The sequence below is a fragment of the Carcharodon carcharias genome, chromosome 16, assembly GCF_017639515.1.
Source record: "Carcharodon carcharias isolate sCarCar2 chromosome 16, sCarCar2.pri, whole genome shotgun sequence".
In the NCBI taxonomy this organism is placed as follows: Eukaryota; Metazoa; Chordata; class Chondrichthyes; order Lamniformes; family Lamnidae; genus Carcharodon; species Carcharodon carcharias.
In genome coordinates, this window is record NC_054482.1 from 3841724 (window position 1) to 3866861 (window position 25138).

General features: G+C 42.6%; 1 protein-coding gene across 3 annotated transcripts in view; it reads right to left on the reverse strand.

Moving 5' to 3' along the window:
• The window catches only part of kcnt2 (potassium channel, subfamily T, member 2), a 789028-nt gene that overhangs the window by 333204 nt on the left and 430686 nt on the right, over positions 1-25138 (reverse strand). For all 3 annotated transcript variants that reach the window (XM_041208210.1, XM_041208209.1, XM_041208208.1), the window contains 3 exons: positions 19544-19760; positions 10622-10727; positions 7989-8161 (listed from right to left, as the gene is read on the reverse strand). In XM_041208210.1, coding sequence (XP_041064144.1) covers positions 7989-8161; positions 10622-10727; positions 19544-19760 — 496 coding nt within the window. The remainder of the gene's footprint in view (positions 1-7988; positions 8162-10621; positions 10728-19543; positions 19761-25138) is intronic.

The window sequence follows — 25138 nt, forward strand, 5'->3', positions numbered from 1 at the left end:
AGTATAAATTTGTGGTTTCTCTTCCATTGGTATTCTTGTGAATTGTCCTGATGAGTGCAGAATGAAAAGCATCAACGAAGAGAATCTCTTTTTCCAGCAATATCTCTGATCTCATTTAGTCGCTGAGTTGTTGCTGGTAGGATTGTGGTTGTTATCAATGCAAAGGTTTTCACCTCTTCACTAAGGGCCACATCACCTTTTTCAGGTCTTGCCGCTGGGATATGGGGCAAAGCATCTGCTATAGTTTGTTTTTCCAGAGCATACTCTGTCGTTACATCAAACCTCATCATCCCCAGTCTGAATTATTGTACTCTGAGGCACTTGGCTTAGAATGTAAGAGTGTCACTGAAGGTTTGCGATCTTGTCTCTACCTTGTAGTGGAGGCCCGAAGAACAGTTTCAAACTTTTCACAAGCCCATGTAGCAAACGTTTCTTTCTCCATCAGTGCGTGGGATGCCCAGTAAACTGGTGTGCCACTTTCCTCCTGTCTATATCTGAAAGAGTACAGCTCCCAGTCCAGTAGAAGATGCATGGTGGTAAATACTCTGGGTCATTGTGGTCTAAAATAATAGTGATACCAGCATCCTGTTGATTTTCTCGACAGACCTCTGCTGTGCTTCCTCCCAGCACCATGTATCATTTTTGCATAAAAGCTGACCTAGTGGCTCATGACGACAGCTAGGTTGGACGGGAACTTTCCTACTTGATTCATACCCATGAATTTTCGGAGCTCAGTTATGTTGCAAGGGGCTGGAACCTCCTTGATTGCTCTTGTCTACCGTGGATCAATTCTGACACCAGATGCATCCACAATATGCCCAGTTAACTTGACAGTCGGCTGCGAGAATTTGCATTTGCTGCTGAGCCTACGTCCTGCTTCCTGCAGTATAGCTCGCACGCACTCGTCTCATGTTCTGAGTGGATCAGGACATCATCCATTATGAAGTATGACTCCACCCAATCCTTCTACATTGTCCTCTGGAAGATTTCTGGCTCTGATGTGATGCCAAAGTGTTGTCGGTTGAAACAAAACCTCCCAATGTGTAAGGCTGAGAGAAATTTAGAATCTTCAACGGGGGGGGTAGTTGCAAAAAAAAAAAAAAAAAACCCGACCATTTGCATCTAACTTCATGAAGATTGAATTCTTTCTCAATTTTGCTAAACTTTCATCCACAACCGACACAGGGTAAACTTCACTTTTGACTGCTTTGTTCAGTAATGTAAGATCTACAGGAAATTCTGATAGGTCCACTGGCACCATCCCTGAGCACCAGCCTGTTGGTTCTGTCACAGGGAAATAACCCTTCCTTCAACATAGTGTCAATTCCCTTCTTTACATTTGGCAAGAGCAGATGAGGAACTTTTCTGGGTGTAAACAGACACACTGGCTTCGTTTCAGGAGGTGGAGTGATGTGGTATGCTGTCGATAGCTTTTCTAGTGCTGTGGAAATTCAGCTCTGAAGTTTTTAGTCTGATCTTCTCACATCCCAGTTCTTCTACTCTGCAAATCACATGCAAGTCAGTACAGGCTTTCCTGCTTAAGAGTGAACAGCTCTGTTTCAGGATCTGCACCTGTGGCTAACTTAAAGCATGTCTAGTTTTTCTTTACTAGCATATCAGCATTCCAGTAGCTTCTGCTTGGTTTCTGGATATCTCCAAGTAAAGACATCTCAATATTATTGATGTCTTCTATTTTATAGATTTTGCCACCTTTCAAAGACTTTTCTTTTTGCTTATTCTGTACAGGCTTCTTACAGTTTGAAAGCGACCACCTTTCTGCAAAAATGGCGTTCAGCCTCTTTGGCACAAAATTTCCATGCCTGTGTTTTAATTTATCGCCACACCTATTACAGTTAGCTGGGACAATTGATGGACACTCTTTCTGCTTCTGTATGGCTGCTTCACTGTTTTTAAATTTAATAAACTCCACTCAGTCAGTCATTTTGGGATATGGTTCTCCCTGGCACCCCGAATCACTGATCGATTTTGCTTCCTGACCTCGACTTGTCTACTCAGTTGAATTATCTTTGTTTAGGTTAAATCATCTCTCAACTGCAAGTAGTCAGACAATGCTTCATCCAAGACTCTTGACAACAATTCTGTCCCTGATTAGTTCATCTTTTAAGCTCCATATTCACAGTTCTCTACAAGTCTATACAGATACAGGAAAGGTGATGGCATAGTGGTATTGTCGATGGACTAGTAATCCAGAGATCCAGGGTAATGATCTGGGGGCCTGGGTTTGAAACCCAGCATGGCAGATGGCAGATTCATTAAAAATCTGGAATTAAAGATCTAATGATGACCATGAAACCATTGTCAATTGTTGTAAAAACCCATTCCTTATCTCGTCTGGCCTACATGTGGTTGACTCTTAAAACGCCCTCTGAAATGGCCTAGCAAGTCACTCAGTTGTATCAAACAACTACAAAGTCTCAAAAGAGGAATGAAACCTGGCATTGACCCAGGGACTGGAAACGACAATGGCAAACTCAGCCCTGTCGACCCTGCAAAGTCCTTATCAACATCTGGGGGCTAGTGCCAAAATTGGGAGAACTGTCTCACAGACTAGTCAAGCAATAGCCTCATGGAATCATATCCTACAGATAATGTCCCAGACACCAACAACACCATCCCTGGGTATGGCAAAGGTGACAGCACAGTGGTATACAGTTGGGAGGGAGTTGCGTTGGGAGTTCTAGACCCCATGAAGTCTCGTGGCATCGGGTCAAACATGGGCAAGGAAACCTCCTGCTGATTACTACATACCACCTCAGCTGATGAATCAGTGCTCCTCCGTGTTGAACATCACTAGGAGAAAGCACTGAGGGTGCAGAATGTACTCTGGGTTGGAGGGGACTTCAATGTCCATCACCAAGAGTGGCTCGGTAGCACCACTGCTGACCAAGCTAGCCCAGCCCTAAATGACATAATTGCTAGGTTGGGTCTGCAGCAGATGGTGAGGGAACCAAGAGGGAAAATCATACTGACCTCATCCTCACCAACCTGCCTGCCGCAGATGCATCTGTTCATAACAGTACCAGTGGTAGTGACCGTAGCACAGTCATTGTGGCTTCACATTAAGGATACCTTCCATCGTGTAGTGTGGCACTACCACCGTGCTAAATGGGATATATTTTGAACATTTCTAGCAACTCAAAGCTGGGCATCCATGAGGCGGATGGGCCATCAGCAGCAGCAGAATTGTACTCGAACATAATCTGTAACCTCATGGCCCGGCATATCCCCCACTCTACCATTACCATCAAGCCAGGGGATCAACCCTGGTTCAATGAAGAGTGCAGGAGGACAAACAAGGAACAGAACCAGGCACATTTAAAAATGAGGTGTCATCCTGGTGAAGCTATAACACAGGCTGCCAAACAGCATAAACAGCAAGTGACAGACAGAGCTAAGCGATCCACAACCAAGAGATCAGATCTAAATTCTGCAGTCTTGCCACATCCAGTCATGAATGGTGGTGGACAATTAAACAACTCACTGGAGGAGGAGGCTGCACAAATATCCCCATCCTTAATTATGAGGGGGAGCCCAGCTCAGTGTAAAAGATAAGGCTGAAGCATTTGCTACAATCTTCAGCCAAAAGTGCCGAGTAGATGACCCATCTCGGCTTTCTCTGGATTTCCTAGCATCACAGATGCCAGTTTTCAGCCAGTTTGATTCACTCCACATAATATCAAGAAACAGTTGAAGGCACTGGACACTGCAAAGGCTATGGGCCCTGACAATATCCTGGCAATAGTACTGAAGACTTGTGCTCCAAACTTGCCATGCCCTTAGCCAAGCTGTTCCAGTACAGCTACAACACTGGCACCTACCCGGCTATGTGGAAAATTACCCAGGTATGACCTGTACACAAAAAGCAGGACAAATCCAACCCAGTCAATTACCACTCCATCAGTCTACTCTCAATCTTCGGTAAAGTAATGGAAAGGGTCATCAACAATGCTAACAAATGGCACTTGCTTAGAAATGACCTGCTCACTGACACCCAGTTTGGGTTCCACCAGGGTCACTCAGCTCCTGACCTCATTACAGCCTTGGTTCAAACATGGACAAAAGAGCTGAACTCCTAAGGTGAGGTGAGAGGGACTGTCCTTGACATTAAGGGGGAGGCGGTGGCATAGTGGTATTGTCACTAGACTAGTATTCCAGAGACCCAGGGTAATGCTTTGGGGACCCAAGTTTGAATCCTACCATGTCAGATGGTGCAGTTTGAATTCAATTAAAAAAAAATTAAAAGTCTGATGATAACCATGAAACCATTGTCAATTGTCGTAAAAACCCATCTGGTTCACTAATATCCTTTAGGGAAGAAGACCTGCTGCCCTTACACTTGGTCTGGCCTACATGTGACTCCAGACCCACAGCAATGTTGTTAATCTGATTGTTAAATGCCCTCTGAACAGGGCAATTTGTGCAATAATTGGCAGTGACCCCCACTTGCCATGAATGTATGATGTTAGAAAACTGTCCGAGTGTGGAATCAAGGGGAAAACTCTCCACTGGATGGAATCATACCTAGCACAAAGGAAGATGGTTGTGGTTGTTGGAGGTCAGTCATCTCAGCTCCATGACATCACTGCAGGAGTTCCTCAGTGACCCAGGGTAATGCTCTAGATAATGTCCTGGGCCCAATGACTTTCCTTCCATAAGATACTGAAGCAGTCCATGTCCAATTGCAGCTATACCTGGATAGTATCCAGGCTTGGGCTGACAAGTGGCAAGTAACATTCGCGCCACACAAGTGCCAGAGATTGACCATCCCCAACAAGGGAGAATCTAACCATCACCCCTTGACATTCAATGGCATTACCATCACTGAATCCTCCACTATCAACATTCTGGGGGCTATTGTTGACCAAAAACTGAACTGGACTAGTCATATAAATACTGTGGCTACAAGAGCAGGTCAGAGGCTAGGAATCATGCAATGAGTAACTCACCTCCTGACTCCCCAAAGCCTGTCCATCATCTACAAGGCACAAGTCAGGAGTGTGATGGAATACTCTCCACTTGCCTGTATGTGTGCAGCTCCCATAACCCTCAAGAAGCTTGACACCATCCAGGACAAAGCAGCCTGCTTGATTGGCACCACACCCAAAACATTCACTCTCTCCACCATTGATGCACAGTAGCAGCAGTGTGTGTACCATCTACAAGATGCACTGCAGGAATTCGCCAAGACTCCTTATACAGCACCTTACAAACCCACAACCACTATCATCTAGAAGAACAAGGGCAGCAGATAGATGGGAACACCACCACCTGGAAGTTCTCCTCCAAGTCACTCACCATCTTGGCTTGGAAATATATCATCATTGCTTCACTGTTGCTGGGTCAAAATCTTGGAACTCCCTCCCTAGCAGCACTATGGGTGTACCTACACCACATGGACTGCAGCGGTCAAGACGGCAGCTCACCACCACCTTCTCCAGGGCAATTAGGGATGGGCAATAAATTCTGGCCCAGCCAGTGACTCCCAAGTCCAGTAAATGAATAAAAATAATTGTTGATAGAAGTGTCAATACTTACCCTTGTCTTCAGGAAGACTCGTTAAATTTAGAACACTTGACGATAGTATTCTTTTTAAGTAGGCATCAAGCGCTTTTATTACTTCATCATACGTCGTTTTGTCTTTATTGATCCCTTACCTGACTAGAATATTGCCTGCATAGCCACGAATCACATATAATAGCATACTGACTCATTCACCGCGAGGCCCGATGTGGTGCGATGCCTGGCAAATCTTCGGTGCCAATTCCACCATGCTGCTGCCCAATTGAGACCTAGTCGTGACTTGCTCAAAGTTTTCCACTAATGGCAGAGGTTTTTCCATACTTGTTCTTACACTCACTGCTGCCATATAATATCCTTGGTCTCATTGTGCTAAAAGAATATTTACCGAATCTTCTGAGGACAAGAAAGCGCCAACTTTTATAGAAACATCTCTTACTGTGGCTTTATCTTGCCATAAGGTTCAACAAGAGAAAGCAGGACCATGAGACATTGCAACACTTCCTGTGATGATGTATACCGTGTCTCATTCGCATATCACAGTTAGGATTAACCCATTATATGCAGCTAATGAGTTACGTTCTATTGATAACCAGTTTTCATCAAGTACAAAACTGAATAAGCAACTAAAGGAGATATGCAAGTCGCAACGTGAACAAAGTAACATTCGTGCCATACAAGCAGCAAGTAATGATCAAACCACCATCGACAACAAGAGGGAGTCTAACCACCATCCCTGACTTTACCATCACTGAATCCCCCACCATCAAACATCCTTAGGGGTTACCACTGAACAGAAAATTAACTAGACCAGCTATATAAATAATATGGCTACAAAAGCTGAGAATTCTGTGGCAAGCAACTCACTTCCTGACTCCTCGAAGCCTGTCCACCATCTAGAAGGCACAAGTTAGAAGTGGGATGAAATACTCTCCACTTACTTGGATGAGTGCAACACCAAGAACACACAAGAAACTTGGCACCATCCAAGCAAAGCAGCCCCTTTGATTGACAACCCATCCCTCACCTCAAACATTAATTTCCTCTCTCACCAGAACACCGTAGCCCCATCAACTCGCCCTGGCGCCTCCAACCGCACCTTGCAAACCCGCAACCACTACTACCTAGAAGAACAAGGCAGTAGATGCATGGGAACACAACCATCTGCAAGTTGCCCTCCAAGTCACTCACATGCTGACTGGAAACAATATCATTGTTTGTTCACTGTCACTGGGTCAAAATCCTGGAACTCCCTTCCCAACAGCACTGCAGTAATGCCTACACCACATGGACTGCAGTGGTTAAGAAAGCATCTCCCCACCACCTTCTCAAGAGTAATTGGGGACAGACAATAAATAGAAACAGAAAACACTGGAAACATTCAGCAGGTAAGGCAGCATATGTGGAGAGAAACATAGTTCACATTTCAGTTTGATGACCCAATGTCATCAGTCGGAAATGTTAATTTGAGTCTCTCCACAGATATCTCCTGACCTGCTGAATATTTCTAGCATATTCTTTTTTCATTCCAGATTTCCAGCATCTGCAGTACTTTGCTTTTGTATTTGGGCAATAAATGCTGGTCTTGCCCGTAATGGCGACATCCCATGAAATATTTTTTTTAAAAGCAACATTTATGTGCATATAAATGATTGAACACTTTTACACTCTGCTGCTGAAACCCTTATTCATGCCTTTCTCTATACTTGACTTCCAATATTTTCCTGTCTGGCTTTCTTTCTTCCATCTTACATAAGCTGGAGCTCATTGCACCAATTAATCTCATTAATCCTTCAGCCTTGAGCTCAGTGAGCTACATTGGCTCCCAGTCCACCAATATTTCAATTTTAAAATTATCTTCCCTGTTTTCAAGTCACCCTCAGTGATATCACCCCTTCTGTATTTCCTCTTCCAGGCTGTGCTCCTCCAATTCTGGCCCCTTGTGCACCTCCGTTTTTAATCAGTCTACTATGGGTGGCCATGCCTTCAGCTGTCTAGGCCCGCAGTCTGAAATTCCTTTCCTAAACCACTGCCTCTCTACCTCTCTTGCCTCCTAAAGGACACTCCTCCATACTGACATTTTGACCAAGTTTTTGATCATCTGTCCTAATGTGTCTTTAATTAACTCAGTCAAACTTTGTTTGGTAACGTTCCTGTGAAGCACCTTGGGACATTTTGTTATGTTAGAGGCAATATAAATGGAAGTTGTTGTTGTTGCCACAGCATATTTTTCTTTATTACCTTACAATTTAGATAACTTAAACAATGCTGTTGCATGTTAATATGAAAAATGTTGTGTTTCTCTGCACAACATTTGCAGGTCCATTAAATTTTTCTGATACTTGAAGAAACCCGTTTTACTTGATTAAAGATAATTATTCTGATGGAGTTTGAAATAACTGAATTTTTACGATCCATTAAACAATGAGAAAGGGAGTATAAGAACTTACGGATTATCCAGAAGTAATACTATGGGATTTAACTCTTTCTTTGGTCTGTAGTAAGCTCTAAGAGGAACAATAAAGTTGTACAATCCATTTCCAGCTGTTTCTGCAGAAACAATGATAAGTTTGTTCCTGAACCCATATGCTTTTGCATCTTCATAGCAATTATGTTGGCACCCCTGGGGGGAAGAAAATGAAATGTATTTATTTAAATTTTTGAACAAGTACATACTTGAATATCCCTAACATCAAATGAATTTTCATTTGTTATCACTGATGACAACTTGATTCTTGCTTTAAAAAAATCTTTTCCTCAAGTTCCTTTATTTTTTTATATAATGGAAAGAATATTACAGGAAGAAGATAAAATTAGAAAATGCCTCCATGCATTGCCAGTTTGTAGGAACTGATAATTTCTGACCAAATGTGTACACCAGGTAAACTATGCATAAATAAGAGTCCATTGAGATAACGTAGTATCCAAGGAACCAACAACAGATCAGGAGTTTGAAACTAGACCAATGGAGGGCTCAAATGATATTGCTGGTATATTCTATACTTCGATAAGGACTCATGGGGTGTCTTCATTTAGCTCCTGTTCATAGGAATGGGATTAGCTTATTAAATCTCTGAGTCTTGTTACTCACACTTTGAGAAACAGAGTTCACAAACTCTTGAAATATTTAGCAATTTTAGTCACAAATGTAGAAGAGATCATTTTAAAATTAGTTAATTCTATTTATCAGAGTGCTGTTATAATACAGAAATCTAATAAAGCTCAAAGTTTTCAAAGGGTCTGAGGGGGTGGCAAATAATAAAAGACTACCATAGATTGCGGCATATAAGTCAACCTTTGAAGCCTCAAAATTCTTCCAAATATGGAGGTCAACTTAAATGCTGAGCATAAAATGTGAACTAGTGATGTTGGTTTGGTGGTCACCAATTTGAAATGTGAAAATAAAAACATAAGACAGGTAATTCAAATTAAATCCGTGTGACGCATCTTATTGAATGAATTAATTCTACACTGATACCTCTAACCAGAATGAAGACGCTTTATAAAATGTTTTATCCATGTTGCTGATTTGATGTTACGGGTACACATATTTTTGCTGCTTTGTGATGACGATCACTGGAAGGTGATAAATTTGGCATTGAGATTTTTTGGTAGTCTCTGAGTAATCTTGCTTTTCTGCCATAACACTAGACATCTTTGTTCCATAAAGTGACTATGCCAACTAGCTGCTGCTCCAAAATCTTTGCTGGGTTGAGGGTTTGGCCTTAAACATGCATTGCGTTTCTGGTGATGTAACCATCCTGACAGTTTTCGAGGAACCATTCCAATAAATGCTTCTCAAGATCAGGCCAGTGGCGGGTCCGTGTTCTTCAGGGTGGAATAAAAACAGAATTACCTGGAAAAACTCAGCAGGTCTGGCAGCATCGGGGGAGAAGAAAAGAGTTGACGTTTCGAGTCCTCATGACCTTCCAGCAGAAGTGAGTGAATCTTACGAAAAGGGTGAAATATAAACTGGTTTAAGGTTGGGGGGGGGCGGGGCAGAGAAGTTGGGGGGGTGGGGTGGTGTGGTTGTAGGGACAAGCAAGCAGTGATAGGAGCAGATAATCAAAAGATGTCACAGACAAAAGAACACAGAGGCGTTGAAGGTGGTGATATTATCTAAACAAATGTGCTAATTAAGAATGGATGGTAGGGCACTCAAGGTACAGCTCTAATGGGGGTGGGGTGGAAAGACTAGCAGGGCATACAAGATTTAAAAATAATGGAAATAGGTGGGAAAAGAAAAATCTATATAAATTATTGGAAAAAACAAAAGGAAGGGGGAAGAAACAGAAAGGGGGTGGGGATGGAGGAGCGAGTTCAAGATCTAAAGTTGTTGAATTCAATATTCAGTCCGGAAGGCTGTAAAGTGCCTAGTTGGAAGATGAGGTGTTGTTCCTGCTGAGTTTTTCCAGGTAATTCTGTTTTTGTTTTGGATTTCCAGCATCCGCAGTTTTTTGTTTTTATTTCTTCAGGGTGGACTCCTTCTTCTTTATTCCCGCACCAGTTTCTCACTAACATCAAACGCACTAACAGTGCAGTACAGATATTTGACAAGTTAGCAAATGTTGTGACTTTTAGCCTGAAGCCAGCTTTGTACTTCGTTCTTTTAGCCAGGGGACCCATTTCTGTTCATGTCTTAAGCTCCTACATATCTTCTTGGCAACACAGCCTGTATTGCCTGCTTGATCCCATGTGCTAACTTCTAAGGTGAATAAAACATGTATGTCTGAGGTGAAAAATTGAAGCCAATTCCTAAAATGAGTACAGCATTTCTTAGCAGAAAGTGGGAAAGGAGTGCCTTTACCTCGAGCATAGGCCTAAACATGAATTTTGGCATCAAGAAATGGGGGTCATCTTATATGCTGGGTCGACTTGTACACTGCAATCTACTGTATTTCTACTTGTTGCTGAATTGCTAACAAAGGTGGATAAATTGCGAGATAACAGAACCCATGACTTTGCAAATGTCTGCACTGAAAATGTTTCTGAAGAAAAAAATGTTCCTGGTGCCTTATATTCATGAATTAAATATGTTCCACAATGGCTTTGCAGAGTTGCGAAACAGCACCTGAATTCATACCTTATCTAATCTGAGACAGCAGAATGGGACTTTCTCCTGCAGTAGGTGGCACAAAGTTGGAGAGCTTCCAATATAAGGCGAGTTTGGAGGATATCCTTTAACATACCTAAAACAAATAAAGTCAATCGTTTTTAAATTGAGAATGTGAAACATTTCTATGCCCAGCATTTTTTTCTAGAAATATGTTGTATGTGTCAAAGTGCTAAACATTAAGTAAATAAGCAACTGGTGATCCCCTTCATCTTCAAACCCTATTGTATCAAGTAAATAAAACTGTTTATGTGCAACATAATACTGATATTTAAAATACATGCTGCAAGTAAGACTCTTATGTTATACTTTACAGTAAATGCACAAGGAATTGTTTTAGAGCACATTTACTACATTAATCAATAACCATTTAGTTTAGTTTTTTTTAAAAGAATCAGATATGTTACTTGAAAGGATTATTCAATGAGGAAAACATCTCAGGGGAAATGCAGTAGGAAGCAAATCTATGGCCACATGGGAGACAGCTGTATGGAGAAACACAAGAAAATTTAGCACTGCAGTTGTTACAGGAGGATTAATAGTCAAAATAGATTGGCATTCACGCAACCACAGAGGCAAGTCCTAAATGTTTGCCTTCCTGATGCTAGGGTAAAGGATTTCACCCAACAGGTGCAGACCATTTTGTGAGGAGAAACAGACAGATATCATGGTCCATATTGGAACCGATGACATAGGTAGGAAAAGGGGTTGAGGTTCTACAGGCAGAGTTTCAGGAATTAGGAAAAATGATAAAAGCACAAGACCTTAAAAGTGGTCGTCTCCGGGTTACTCCTGGTGTCATGTGCTAATGAGTGCAGAGAGAGGACGATAGCGCAGGTGAGTGTGTGGCCAGAGAAATGCTGTCAGAGGGAGTGCTTCAGATTCTTAGGGTAATGGGACTAGTTCTGGGGTAAGAGGGACAGATGTTGCATCTGAACAATAAATATAAATAAGTCTGATAAGTTAAGGCACACATTTCCTCAAGGTGTTATGATAGAGTGGCTTTTTGGTTAGAGTTAAGGAACAGTAAAGGAGTCATTGCTGGATTTTTTGGAAAAAACCTCAAATAATGAAAACGGAAATTGAGGGGCAAATCTACAGGAAAATATCACATATGTAAAAATAGGAGGACGGTAATAATAGAGGGATTCATTTACCCTTAAATAAACCAGGGTAAAAGCTGACTAAAAGATAATAAGGGTGAAGAATTCCTACAATGTCTTCAGGAGAACTTTTTAAAATATGTTTCTAGCCCAACAAGGATTAAAGCGCTGCTGGGTCTGGTGGTGGAGAACGTTTAGATCAAGTAAGGGCTGTTTCAGTTGGAGAACATCTGCTTAAACAATTAGGTTTAAAGTTGTTATGCAAAGAGATTAAAATGAAAATCAAAGTTGAAAATATCCAAATGAAAGGGAGGCCATTTCAGAGAATTGAGAAGAGATCCAGCATAGGTGGACTGGATACAAAGGGCAGAGGTTTCTGCATGTCGGGTAGGCCGGTCAGGAGTGGGCACGGGGCCAATCGCGCCCACCACCAACACCCCCCCCCCCCACCCTCCCCGCAATCGGCTGCGCGCTGCCATTTTACGTCGGCGGGCCAATTAAGGCCCGGCCAGAATGACACACGGCCGGTAGCACTCTGTGCGGGCAGTGTGGGGGGGGGGGGGAGGCGAGGAGGGAGAGTCGGGGCCTGCGCACGAAAGAGCATAGCAATCCTCCTGAGGCACAGAGCTACCTCAGGGAGATTGATTTCAAACTGAAGGTTTTAAATGAAGAATTTATTTTACAAAACCTTCAAGAAACCGCATCCAGCCCTTGGGTGAGGTTTCCTGAAAGACGCGAAGGCCGCTTGGACTCTTCGCCTGCCCACCAACCTTAAGGTTGGACGGGCAGTGTTGGTAATTACTGTAAAAGCAAAAAACTGCGGATGCTGGAAATCCAAAACAGAAGTAAAAATTCCTAGAAAAACTCAGCAGGTCTGACAGCATCTGTGGAGAGGAACACAGTTAACGTTTCGAGTCCGTGTGACTCTTCAACAAAACTAAGGAAAAATAGAAAAGAGGTGAAATATAAGCTGGTTTAAAGGAGGGGGGGGTGGGACAGGTAGAGCTGGATAGAGGGCCAGTGATAGGTGGAGATTGCCAAAAGATGTCATAGACAAAAGGACAAAGAGGTGTTGAAGGTGGTGATATTATCTAAAGGAATGTGCTAATTAAGGGTAGAAAGCAGGATGAGCAAGGTACAGATAGCCCTAGTGGGGGTGGGGTGGGGGGCAAGGGATTGAAATAGGATAAAAGGTAGAGATAAAACAATGGATGGAAATACATTTAAAAATAATGGAAATAGGTGGGAAAAGAAAAATCTATAAAAAATTATTGGAAAAGAGGGGGATCAGAAAGGGGGTGGGGATGGAGGAGAGAGTTCATGATCTAAAGTTGTTAAACTCAATACAAAAACAGAATTACCTGGAAAAACTCAGCAGGTCAGGCAGGATCGGCCTCATGACCCTTCGACAGAACTAGGTGAATCCCAGGAAGGGTTGAAATATAAGCTGGTTTAAAGTGGTGGTGGTGGGGGGTGGCGGGGGGTAAACTCAATATTCAGTCCGGAAGGCTGTAAAGTGCCTAGTTGGAAGATGAGGTGCTGTTCCTCCAGTTTGCGTTGAGCTTCACTGGAACAATGTAGCAGGCCAAGGATGGACATGTGGGCATGAAAGCAGGGTGGAGTGTTGAAATGGCAAGTGACAGGGAAGTCTGGGTCAAGGAAGGGAAGGTAAGTGTCAGAGATGGACCATGTGAAAATGATGGAGGGGTGGCATAACTGCGGCCCTGTCTCTTTATGGGGTATGTGGAACATTCCTTGTTCCAGTCCTACTCCGGCCCCCTCCCATAACTCTTTCTCCGGTACATCGATGATTGCTTCGGTGCTGCTTCATGCTCTCATTTGGACCTGGAACAATTTATTAATTTTGCTTCCAATTTCCACCCCTCCATCATTTTCACATGGTCCATCTCTGACACTTCCCTTCCCTTCCTTGACCTCTCTGTCTCAATTTCTGGTGATAGACTGTCCACCAATATTCATTACAAGCCTACCGACTCCCACGGCTACCTCGACTACAGCTCCTCACACCCCGCTTCCTGTAAGGACTCCAACCCATTCTCTCAGTCGCATCTGTTCTGATGATGTCACTTTCCAAAACAGTTCCTCTGACATGTCCTCCTTCTTCCTTAGCCAAGGTTTTCCACCCACGGTGATTGACAGGGCCCTCAACCGTGTCCAGCCCATCTCCTGCGCATCTGCCCTCACACCTTCCTCTCCCTCCCAGAACCGTGATAGGGTCCCCCTTGTCCTCACTTATCACCCCACCAGCCTCCGCATTCAAAGTATCATCCTCCGCCATTTCCGCCAACTCCAGCATGATGCCACCTCCAAACACACCTTCCCTTCACCCCCCCAGTGACATTCCGCAGGGATCGTTCCCTCCGGGATACCCTGGTCCACTCCTCCATCACCCCCTACACCTCAATCCCCTCCCACGGCACCTTCCCATGTAACTGCAGAAGGTGCAACACCTGCCCCTTTACTTGCCCTCTCCTCACCGCCCAAGGGTCCAAACACTCCTTTCAAGAGAAACAGCATTTCACTTGCACTTCCCTCAATTTAGTCTACTGCATTCGCTACTCCCAATGCGGTTTCCTCTACATTGGAGAGACCAAACGCAGAGTGGGTGGCCGCTTTGCGGAACACCTTCAATCTGTCCGCAAGCATGACCCAGACCTCCCTGTCGCTTGCCATTTCAACACTCCACCCTGCTCTCATGCCCACATGTCCGTCCTTGGCTTGCTGCATTGTTCCAGTGAAGCTCAATGCAAACTGGAGGAACAGCACCTCATCTTCCGACTAGGCACTTTACAGCCTTCCGGATTGAATATTGAGTTCAACAATTTTAGATCATGAACTCTCTCCTCCATCCCCACCCCCCTTCTGATCCCCCTTTTTTCCAATAATTTATATAGATTTTTCTTTTCCCACCTATTTCCATTATTTTTAAATGTATTTCCATCCATTGATTTATCTCTACCTTTTAGCCTATTTCGATCCCTTCCCCCCACCCCACCCCCACTAGGGCTATCTGTACCTTGCTCGTCCTGCTTTCTACCCTTAATGTCACCGATTAGCACATTCCTTAGATAATATCACCACCTTCAACACCCCTTTGTCCTTTTGTCTATGACATCTTTTGGTTACCTCCAACTATCACTGGCCCTCTATCCAGCTCTACCTGTCCCACCCCCCTTAAACCAGCTTATATTTCACCTCTTTTTTAATTTCCCTTAGTTCTGTTGAAGAGTCATACGGACTCGAAACGTTAACTGTGTTCCTCGCCGCAGATGCTGTCAGACCTGCTGAGTTTTTCCAGGCATTTTTATTTTTGTTTTGGTAATTACTGTAATTGGTTTCTTAGTGGCCTTAATAGGCCTGTGACAGTTCAGTGGGTGCACAGCTGCCTCCAGCTCCGCAATCTACTGTATGTGGTCTACTGCACACCCGACGTCACTGCACATCATTGAACACGCCAGCCTGCAGGGCTCACCCCTCCATGCCGACGTGAAAGCTTTCCCCAAAGATTGGTCAGGAAAGCAGTTAATGAGTAATTGGAGGCCTTCCACATTGAAACAAACCAAGAATATTGCCAAAGGGAGGAACAATGGGGCATCTAATCTTGAGCTTCCTGGATGACAAGAGAAAGTAAGATCAAAATAATTTTTTTCTTTAAAAAAGGGTGATCACAAATGTCAGGTACAGATTGCAAATGAAAATCAGGCAGAATCCAGACAGTAGAAGAGGAAATTGAAAAAGGATGGAGGAGGGGCAATGGCGATATAAGAAAAGATTAACAGATAACATAAAAAGGAACCCAAAAATCTTTTCTAAAGACACAAAGTAAAATAATAAGTAAAAGGGCCAACGAGGGATTAAAAAGGAAGCCTTTTTCCTGAGGCAGAGGGGCATGGCTAAGTTACTGAACGGGTACTTTGCATCTGTTTTCACAAAAGAGGATGTAGTTAATGTCTGAGTAGAGGAGCAGAGTAGAAATATAGGATAGGATAGAAAATAAACTGAAAAGAGGTGGCAAATAGGTTAGCATCATTCAGAGTTAAGTCACCCGGTCAAGATAGGACGCATCCTAGGTGGCTCAGGAAAGCTAGGATACAGATATCAGAAACTCTGATCACAATCTTTCAATCTTCCTTGGATATGGGAGTCGTGCCAGAGGACTGGATGATTGCCATATTATACCCCTATTCAAAAAAGGGGTGAGGGATAAACCTGAGAGGGATAATTACAGGATAATTAGACTAACATTACTAGTGGGGAAATTACTAGAGACCATTGTTAAGGACAAAATTAATTCTGACTTGGAGAAGCATGGGTTAACAGCGAGCTCAGATTTGTTAAGGTAACTGAGCTGGAACATTTCCTCTATTTCACTCTCCACAGAAGCAATCGGACCTGCTGACTATGTCCAGCATTTTCTTCTTTTTTTTTGTGTGTCTGATTAACCTGATTGAGTTCTTTGATGAAGGAACAGGCAGAGTTGCTGCAGGTAGAGCAGTTGGTATTGTATAAGCAAACTTTCAACATTTGTTAAAGTACCATAGAACAGACTTATTCAGAAAATAGAAGTGCATGGCGTTGAATGAACTTTGGCAATTTGGGCAAGTAATTAATTAAAGCATTGGAGGATATTTATCTGACTGGAGGGAAGTATGCAGAGCAGTCCCCAGGAGTCTTAGGACTACTGTTTTTCTTGCTATATATAAATGACCTGAACTTGGATAAAGAAGTGTCTTCTGAATTCCGTATTGGATTTCTGGGTGACTATCTTATATTGATGGCCTCTAGTTATGCTGTTCCCCACAAGAGGTCACATTCTCTCTATCCCACTCTATCAAAACCTCACATAATTTTAAAGGCCTCTATTAGGTCATCCCTCAGCTGCCTTCTTTTCAAGAGAAAAAAAAGAGTTCCAGCCTGTCCATCCTTTCTTGATATCTATACCCCATACATTTCTGGGGTCATCCTGTAAACCTTTTCTGTACCCTCTCAAGTGCCTTTTTATAATACAGCATCCAGAGCTACATGCAGTTCTGTGTCTGTGGTCTAACCAAGGTTCGATACAGTTGCAGCATAACTTCCTTACTTTCCAATTCTATCCCTCTAGAAATAAAACTTAGTGTTTCTGTTCATATTTTTATGGCCTTGCTAACCGGTGCTGCAACGTTTAGTAATTGGTGTATTTGTACCCTGAGATCCCTTTGTTCCTCTGCCCCTCCTGGACTTGCACCTTCCAAGTAATAAGTGACCTGCCTACCAAAATGTACTGCTTCACACTTAACCATGTTGAACTTCATTTGCCAATCATTTGTCCAATCTACAAGTCTTCCTATAATTTTTTTCGCAGTCCTCCTCAGTGGCATGGAAAGTTGAGAAAAAATTTGGAACTTCTGGCTTCATAATAGGAATATTAAATACAAAAGCAGGAAGTCATACTAAATGTTTACAAATCTTTGCTTAGGCCTCAGCTGCAGTATCATATATAATTCTGGACATCACATTATAGGAAGGATATCAAGACCCTGGAGAAGGAACAGAGGAGGTTTACCAGGACGATACCAGGGATGGTGCAGTTCAGTTATGAAGCAAGATTGAAGAAGCTAGGATTGTTCTCCTTAAATCAGGGAGAATTAATGGGAGACCTAATAGGTGTATTTAAAATTATGAAGGGCTCTGATAAAGCAAGTAGGGAGTAACTATTTCCTCTGGCAAGTGGGTCAATAACCAGCAGTCATAGATGCAAAATAATTGGTGAAAGAGCTAGAAGGGAAATTAGGAGGAATTTCTTCACAGAAAGAGTTGTGAAGATCTCAAAAGCACTACTTGAAAAGCAGAGCAATCAAATTCCACAGTAACTTCGAAAAGGAAACTGGACATATACTAAAGAGGACTATTTTTAAGGATTATGAGATTAAATTGGACAACTCTTGCAAAGGGATAGTACATGCATGATGGGCTGATTACCCCCTTCTGTGCTGCAAGGTTCTAGGATTCTAGTATGCTGAATGCAGGCTAGGTATTTTGTCACCAAAAGAAAAATGTGTGTCAATCCATACAACAGAGGGGCATTGGTGCAGATCTGTTAACAGTTCACCTGCCCAATTTATTGTAGTAGAATACTAGTGCTCGGTCTTTTCATTTCATAGAAACATCACAAAGAGTCCCGTCAAGGTTGACTTTTTCTCTCATCTAACAGCTCAAAAAAAGTTTTGTCCTGCAAGTTAAGGAAATGCGAGCTGATAACAGTGTGGTGAGGGCAACAGGGCATCTGGGACCTTGACGGAATTTGGGATCCAACAATCCATCTCCTTTACCAATGAGAATTCAGGATTGAAAAAGAAACAGGAACAACAGTTAATTAAGTAAAAAATCTCTGCTGGAAATGTAATTGCAATGCAGGAACCAAAACCTTGTCATTAAAATGTTACTTACAGAGTTAAATACCAGCCCTAACTTTCTGCAGCTTGTTTCCTTGGCAGCAAATGTGCAAATGCAGCAATTTCTTGAAGCTCAGCGAGAGGTCTGGAGAGACTAACAGCAGAGTGGTGCAAATTGTCCTGCACCTTCTGAAGCAGCCCTTCCTCCCCAAAAGTTGCTGGACAATTTATGCGTTAAAAGTGCTATGCTTCTTAAGTTCACATTATTTTGGCAGTAAAATCTGGGCCACGATTAATACTGGCCAGGTGAGGGTTCAAAGTGAGTTAAAAGGAGAAGGAAATGTACATTTAAAAATGATGCAGAGAACAAATAGCTCCCAATAAGAACTTGAATCAGGTTCTCAATTTTTTCTTCACAATAAATTGTTAATCATCCTGTTACTCACAAGTAAAAACAATTTGTCCTGTTGCCTTAAGTGTGCAGACTGTTGTTTCCTTTGCTTCTGCATCAAAGGAGAAAATGGCTCATCAGGATGCTGAAGACACAGTCAGGTTAATGGTTCGGAGTGAAACAAGACTCCCTGAGAGGAAAAGCTTTCCTTACCATAGTTCTCCAGCATGTCTGGCAGTTCAGCTAATGATTCTAATAGCTTTGATACCAGTTTGTGAGAATGCTGAAAGGCTGAAACTATTCAATCTTTCTGAGTGAGATAATCTCATGGGCGCACGATGCTACAATTTAAAATTGGGAAACAAGTTGTGACTCTAACCAGTATTTGTGTTTATATTTAAATAATCCAGTTGTAAGCTTGCTAAACTGACCGGAGCTAATCCTGGGCACGTGACTAATTAGAAGCAATTCTATACTTTGATCACTAATGCATTACAGATGTGTCTGATAATTCTTATACTCTAATCTCTACAAATTGCAGCATGTCGAGTTCAGTGTAAATATGTATATGTTTATTTGCATATGCAGCTGACGATTTGTAGTGTATTTGATATTTGTAAACAGAGCATTCAGCATTTCTATTTTTGAGATCTCCCTCTAGACAATTTCAAGGTAGGGAAGAACTGAATATGCTCATGCAATGGACTAGCTGCTTATGAATAACAGAAAAAAAAAATCAATGACCAAATCTGTTCATTTTAAATCAGCAGTAAGTATGCAAAAAGGGACTATTACTAAATCTGATTCTTTTCTTTTAAATAAGAATGTCAATTATTAGTTCATGTTAACTAATCTAATATGCTAACTGACAAATTTTCATGCATATAGGTCACCATTTCCTTTAAATACATGTTTAGCTTTGAGAAAATTAACTCTAATTCAGAATTTCTCAAATATAAGTAGTAAAATTATACCACACATTTCAGAACTCATAGAACCTTACTCAGGCACTGATGCTGCTTCCTCATCAGAATGATTTGCTTCATCCTCTGAGTGGTCACTTAGAAGGTCACAGGCTTGAATAGATGAAACATCTGCTACTTCTAAAACAGGAGCAATACTGGGCCTTCTACTTTCTTTACCTCCATCTGAAGGAAGGGTCAAGGTAGGACCAGTTGGAGGTCTACATCTTGTATCTTGTAGGTCTATGGCTACTGTGCCTAAAAGTAATGAATAATATTAAAACAACTGACAAATAAATTAACATTGGTCATTAAAGTCTTTGTATAATGTACAAATGTTGATTTTATAATGCCATATTTTCATAATATGGCAATCCTGTCAGATTTATTAAGTAATATATTGATGACACTGGACCAGATTTTGGAGTGGGGCAGCTTGCACTGTGTCCCATTAGGCTTAAAATTGCGCATTTAGCTTTTTAATTTTTTTATCCACAAAGTTACCGGAAATGAAAGCTGATAACAGCATAGCAAAGGCAACAAGATATCCTGGACCGTGATGAAGAACTGAACAAACAGCGTATCCCCCTAACCAATGAGATAAAAGGATTGTGAAATATACAGAGAAAAGGCTGAGAAGGAGGATGAATTAGTGTTGGTAACTTAAATGTCAAATCAGATACAGAAAGAGAAATAAAGGGAAAGAGGCATTGGATCGAGAGAGTCAAAGGAAAAGGTAGTACAAAAAATAAAACTTAAGTATTCTAAATGCACAACTTAAAAGAAAGAGATTCCACACATACAATTGTCTAATTTCTGGACGAGAGAGGTTGAAAAGTAGTTGGCAGTCATCAACAATTATCATGTCATTAAAAGGGCACTTAGGCTGACAATTGCTAAACTTAAATTTCAGTTGCATGTGTAATTGGCAATTAATGCACAAATCCAGAAACTTCATGAACATCATGGGGAGGCTCAATGTCAAATGCCATTTTTATAAAGCTAACAGCAAAGCGACACAAATCGGCCATCAGCCTATGGCAATTCACAATTCACGGACTCTCTCTTCCTTGCCACAGGTTTCTGGTTGATTTGTGCATTCATAACCATGAGCGATACTTAGATGCTGATTTCTTTTCATCAAAATCTGACCCATTGTTCTTCTGAGTGAAATACTTGAATTGTAGGACTGCAACTCAACAATGATAATTTCAATTTGCCATAGATCAAGTTCATGTTCCAATTGTGCAAGAAAAAATGTTGATCATCAAATGCAACATTTAGAAACATCTGTATTGATTTTCCAATTGGATCTCCAACTTGGGGCAAGTCAGGCAACTGTAATTTGCTTGGGCCTGACCATCAACCTACCTACCTTAATTGGGATGAACCTGATAAATAGTCATTGGTTGAGTTCCTGTCATAATAAGGAAACTGAGTGCTGCAGTTTAACAGGATAGTCTAATTTTGTTGATGAAACATGATGAGAATTTTGATGGGACTGTTTTGAGTTGTGCTTTCTACAGGATGACCATTATCTTCAGATGGGATTAATAAATATTAGTGGAGCAAGTATTCTAGGGAAGGCTGCTCAGTACCCAGATGAACTGCTTAGGGTGTATGAAAGGTGGTGAACACCTGTGTAAGTGTATTGTGCATCCAGCTTCAGTGGTGCAATGACCTCAAGGTCAGGCAAGATAGGATAACCTATTGAATTTTGCATTAATACCATATGCATAGCAGAGAGAGAACTTTCCTTCCCCTCTCCCACCCAGCACAAAGTATCTTGAATGCTTACTGTCAATGGTTATTACAAATACAGTGTGTAATAGATCTTCAGATTCCTAGTCATTCACTGGCTCCAAAGCATGCATTGAAGCCCAATCTCATATCATGCGAGTATTGTAGTGTAGTGGATATGTTAATGGATTACTACTTCAGAAAATCAAAGTTCAAATCCTATTGTGGTAATTCTTCATTTTTAAAATATCTGGTGATTTTTTTTCATTCATTCATGGAATGTGGGCTTTGCTGGCCTTATTGTCCATTCTTGTTGCCCATGAGAAGGTGGTGGTGAGCTGCCTTCTTAAACCGCTGTAGTCCATGTGGTGTAGGTACACCCACAGTGCTGTTAGGAAGGGAGGCCCAGGAGTTTGACCCAGCGACAGTGAAGGAATGGTGATTTATTTCCAACTCAGGATGGTGAATGACTTGGAGGGGAACTTCCAGGTGGTGGTGTTCCCATCTATCTGCTGCACTTGTCCTTCTAGACGGTAGTGGTCGTGGGTTTGGAAGGTGCTGCCTAAGGAGCCTTGATGAGGTCCTGCAGTGCATCTTGTAGATGATACACACTGCTGCCATGTGCTTCAGTGGTGGAGAGAGTGAATGTTTATGGATGTGGTGCCAATCAAGCAGACTGCTTTGTCCTGGACGGTGTCAAGTTTCTCGAGTGTTGAGGGAGCTGCACTCATCCAGTCAAGCGGGGAATATTCCATCACACGCCTGACTTGTGCCTTGTAGATCATGGACAGGTTTTGGGGAGTCAGGAGGTGAGTTACTCGTTGCACGATTCCTAGCCTCTGACCTGCTCTTGTAGCCACAGTATTTATATGGCTAATCCAGTTCAGTTTCTGATCAATGGTAACCCCCAGGATGTCGATAGCGGAGGATTCAGTGATGGTCATGCTATTGAAAGTCAAGGGCCGATGGTTAGATTCTCTCTTGTTAAAGATGGTCATTGTCTGGCACTTGTGTGATGTGAACGTTACTTGCCACTTGTCAGCCAAAGCCTGGATATTGTCTAGGTTTTGCTGCATTTGGACATGGATTGCTTCAGTATCTGAGGAGTTGTGAATAGTGCTGATCATTGTGCAATCATCAGCAAATTCTGACCTTATGATGGAAGGAAGGTCATTGATGAAGCAACTGAAGATGGTTGGGCCAAGAACACTACCCTGAGGAACTCCTGTAGTGATGTCCTGGAGATAAGATGACTGAGCTCAAACAACCACAACCATTTTCCTTTTTCCTAGGTATGGCTCCAACCAATGGAGAGTTTTCCCTCTGATTCTCATTAACTCCAGTTTTGCTAGGGCTCCTTAATACCACACTCAGTCAAATGTGACCTTGATGTCAAGGACAGTCACTCTCAACTCACCTCGGGAGTTCAGCTCTTTTGTCATGTTTGAACTGAAGCTGTAATGAGGTCAGGAACGAGTGGCTCTGGCAGAACCCAAACTGGGCGTCAGTGAGCAGGTTATTGTTTGATAGCACTGTTGATGACCCCTTCCAGTACTTTGCTGGTGATCAAGAGTTGAGTAATGGGATGGTAATCGGTCGGATTGGATTTGACCTGCTTTCGGTGTACAGGACATACCCAGGCAATTTTCCACATAGCCAGGTAGATGCCAGTGTTGTAGCTGTACTGGAACAACTTGGCTAGGGGCATGGCAAGTTCTGGAGCACAAGTCTTCAGTACTATTTCTGGAATATTGTCAGGCTCCATAGTCTTTTGACTATCCAGTGCCTTCAGCCGTTTCTTCATATTAGTGGAATGAATTGAATTGGCTGAGGACTGGCATTTGTGATGCTGGGGACCTCCGGAGGAGGCCAAGATAGATCATCCACTCGGCACTTCTGGCTGAAGACTATAGCAAATGTTTCAGCCTCATCTTTTGCACTGATGTACTGGGCTCCCCCATCCTTGAGGATGGGGATATTTGTGGAGCCTCCTCCTCCTCTAGTGAGTTGTTTAACTGTCTACCACCATTCATGACTGGATACTGCAGGACTGCAGAACTTAGAGCTGATCTGTGTGTTATGAGATCACTTAGCTTTGTCTATCACTTGCTCTTTATGCAGTTTGGCACGCAAGTAGTCCTGTGTTATAGCTTCACCAGGTTGACACATTGTGTTAAGTATGCCTGGTGCTGCTCCTGGCATGCCCTCCTGCACTCTTGACTGAACCAGGGCTGATCCCCTGGGCTTGATGGTGATGGGAGAGTGGGGGTATTCCAGGCCATAAGGTTACAGATGACGTACGAGTACAATTCTGCTGCTGCTGATGGCCCACAGTGCCTCATGGATGCCCAGACTTCAGTTGCTAGATCTGTTCGCAATCTATCACATTTAGCACAGTGGTAGTGCCACACAACATGATGGAGGGTATCCTCAGTGTGAAGGTGGGACTTCGTCTCCACAACAGCTGTGCGGTGGTCACTCCTACCGATACTGTCATGGACAGATGCATCTATGATGAGGCTGAGGTCAAGTCTGCTTCTCCTTCTTGTTGGTTCCCAGATCCAGTCCAGTAGCTATCTCCTTTAGGACTCAGCCAGCTCGGTCAGTAGTGGTGCTACCGAGCTACTCTTGGTGATGGACATTGAAGTCCCCCACCCAGAGTATATTCTGAGCTCTTGCCGCCCTCAGTGCTTCCTCCAAGTGGTGTTCATCATGGAGGTGAGCACTGATTCATCAGCTGAGGGAGGGCGGTACGTGGTAATCAGCAGGATGTTTCCTTGTCAGATTTGACCTGATGCCATGAGACTTCATGGGGTCCGGAGACGATGTTGAGCACTCCCAGGGTAACTCCCTCCTGACTGTATACCACTGTGCCGCCACCACTGCTGGGTCTCTCCTGCCGGTGGGACAGGACATGCCCGGGGACGGTGATGGTGGTGGCTGGGACATTATCTGTAAGATATGATTTCGTGAGGATGGATACGTCTGTGAGACAGCTCTCCCAATTTTGGCACTAGTCTCAGATGTTAGGAAGGAGGACAGGGCTGAGACTGCCCTTGTCGTATCCGGTGCCTAGGTCGATGCTGTATGGTCCATCTGATTGCATTGCTTTTTTGAAATTTTTTTGTGGTTTGATACAACTAAGGGCATTTAAAAGTCAACCACATTGCTGTGAGTTACATGCAGGCTAGACCAGGTAAGATTTCCTTCCCTAAAGGACATTAGGGAACCAGATGGGTTTTTACAACAATCGACAATGATTTCATGGTCATCATTATACTTTTAATTCCAGATTTTTATTGACTTCAAGTTCCACCATCGTGGTGGGGTTCCAACCCAGGTCCCCAGACCATTACCCTGGGTCTCTGGATTACTCGTCCAGTGACAATATCACCACGCCTTCGCTGGTATTCATAAAAGTGACAAAAATGCTACTGGTTCACTTCTATCCTTTAGTGAAGGAAACCTGTCATCCTGAACAGTCTCACATCAACATGATTGACTCATAACTGCTCTTTGAAGTGACATAACATTTAACATAATGATTGTTAGCCAAAACTGAACAGCAAAATACCTTGAAAATAACAACTGAAAAGCATTCATTTCATTTACTAGCAATTCTTTTCCATTCAAAAACAGCACTGAATGCCCAATTTATATGGGCAAAATTATTGTACCCCAGTACAATCTTAAAATGAAGCTCTCAGCTGTTTGTGACCAGTGCTCCATGGACAAATACAGATTCCCACCAGAAATGCACATAATGAACTGGGATGCAGAGTAAATGATTTCTGGCCATATTTTGTTTGGTTATGCTCCACTTATGAGGAATTCCTGAGCTAAAAATCAACATGTTATGTATTTTTTTATGATCCACTGTTAAACTTCAAATTTCT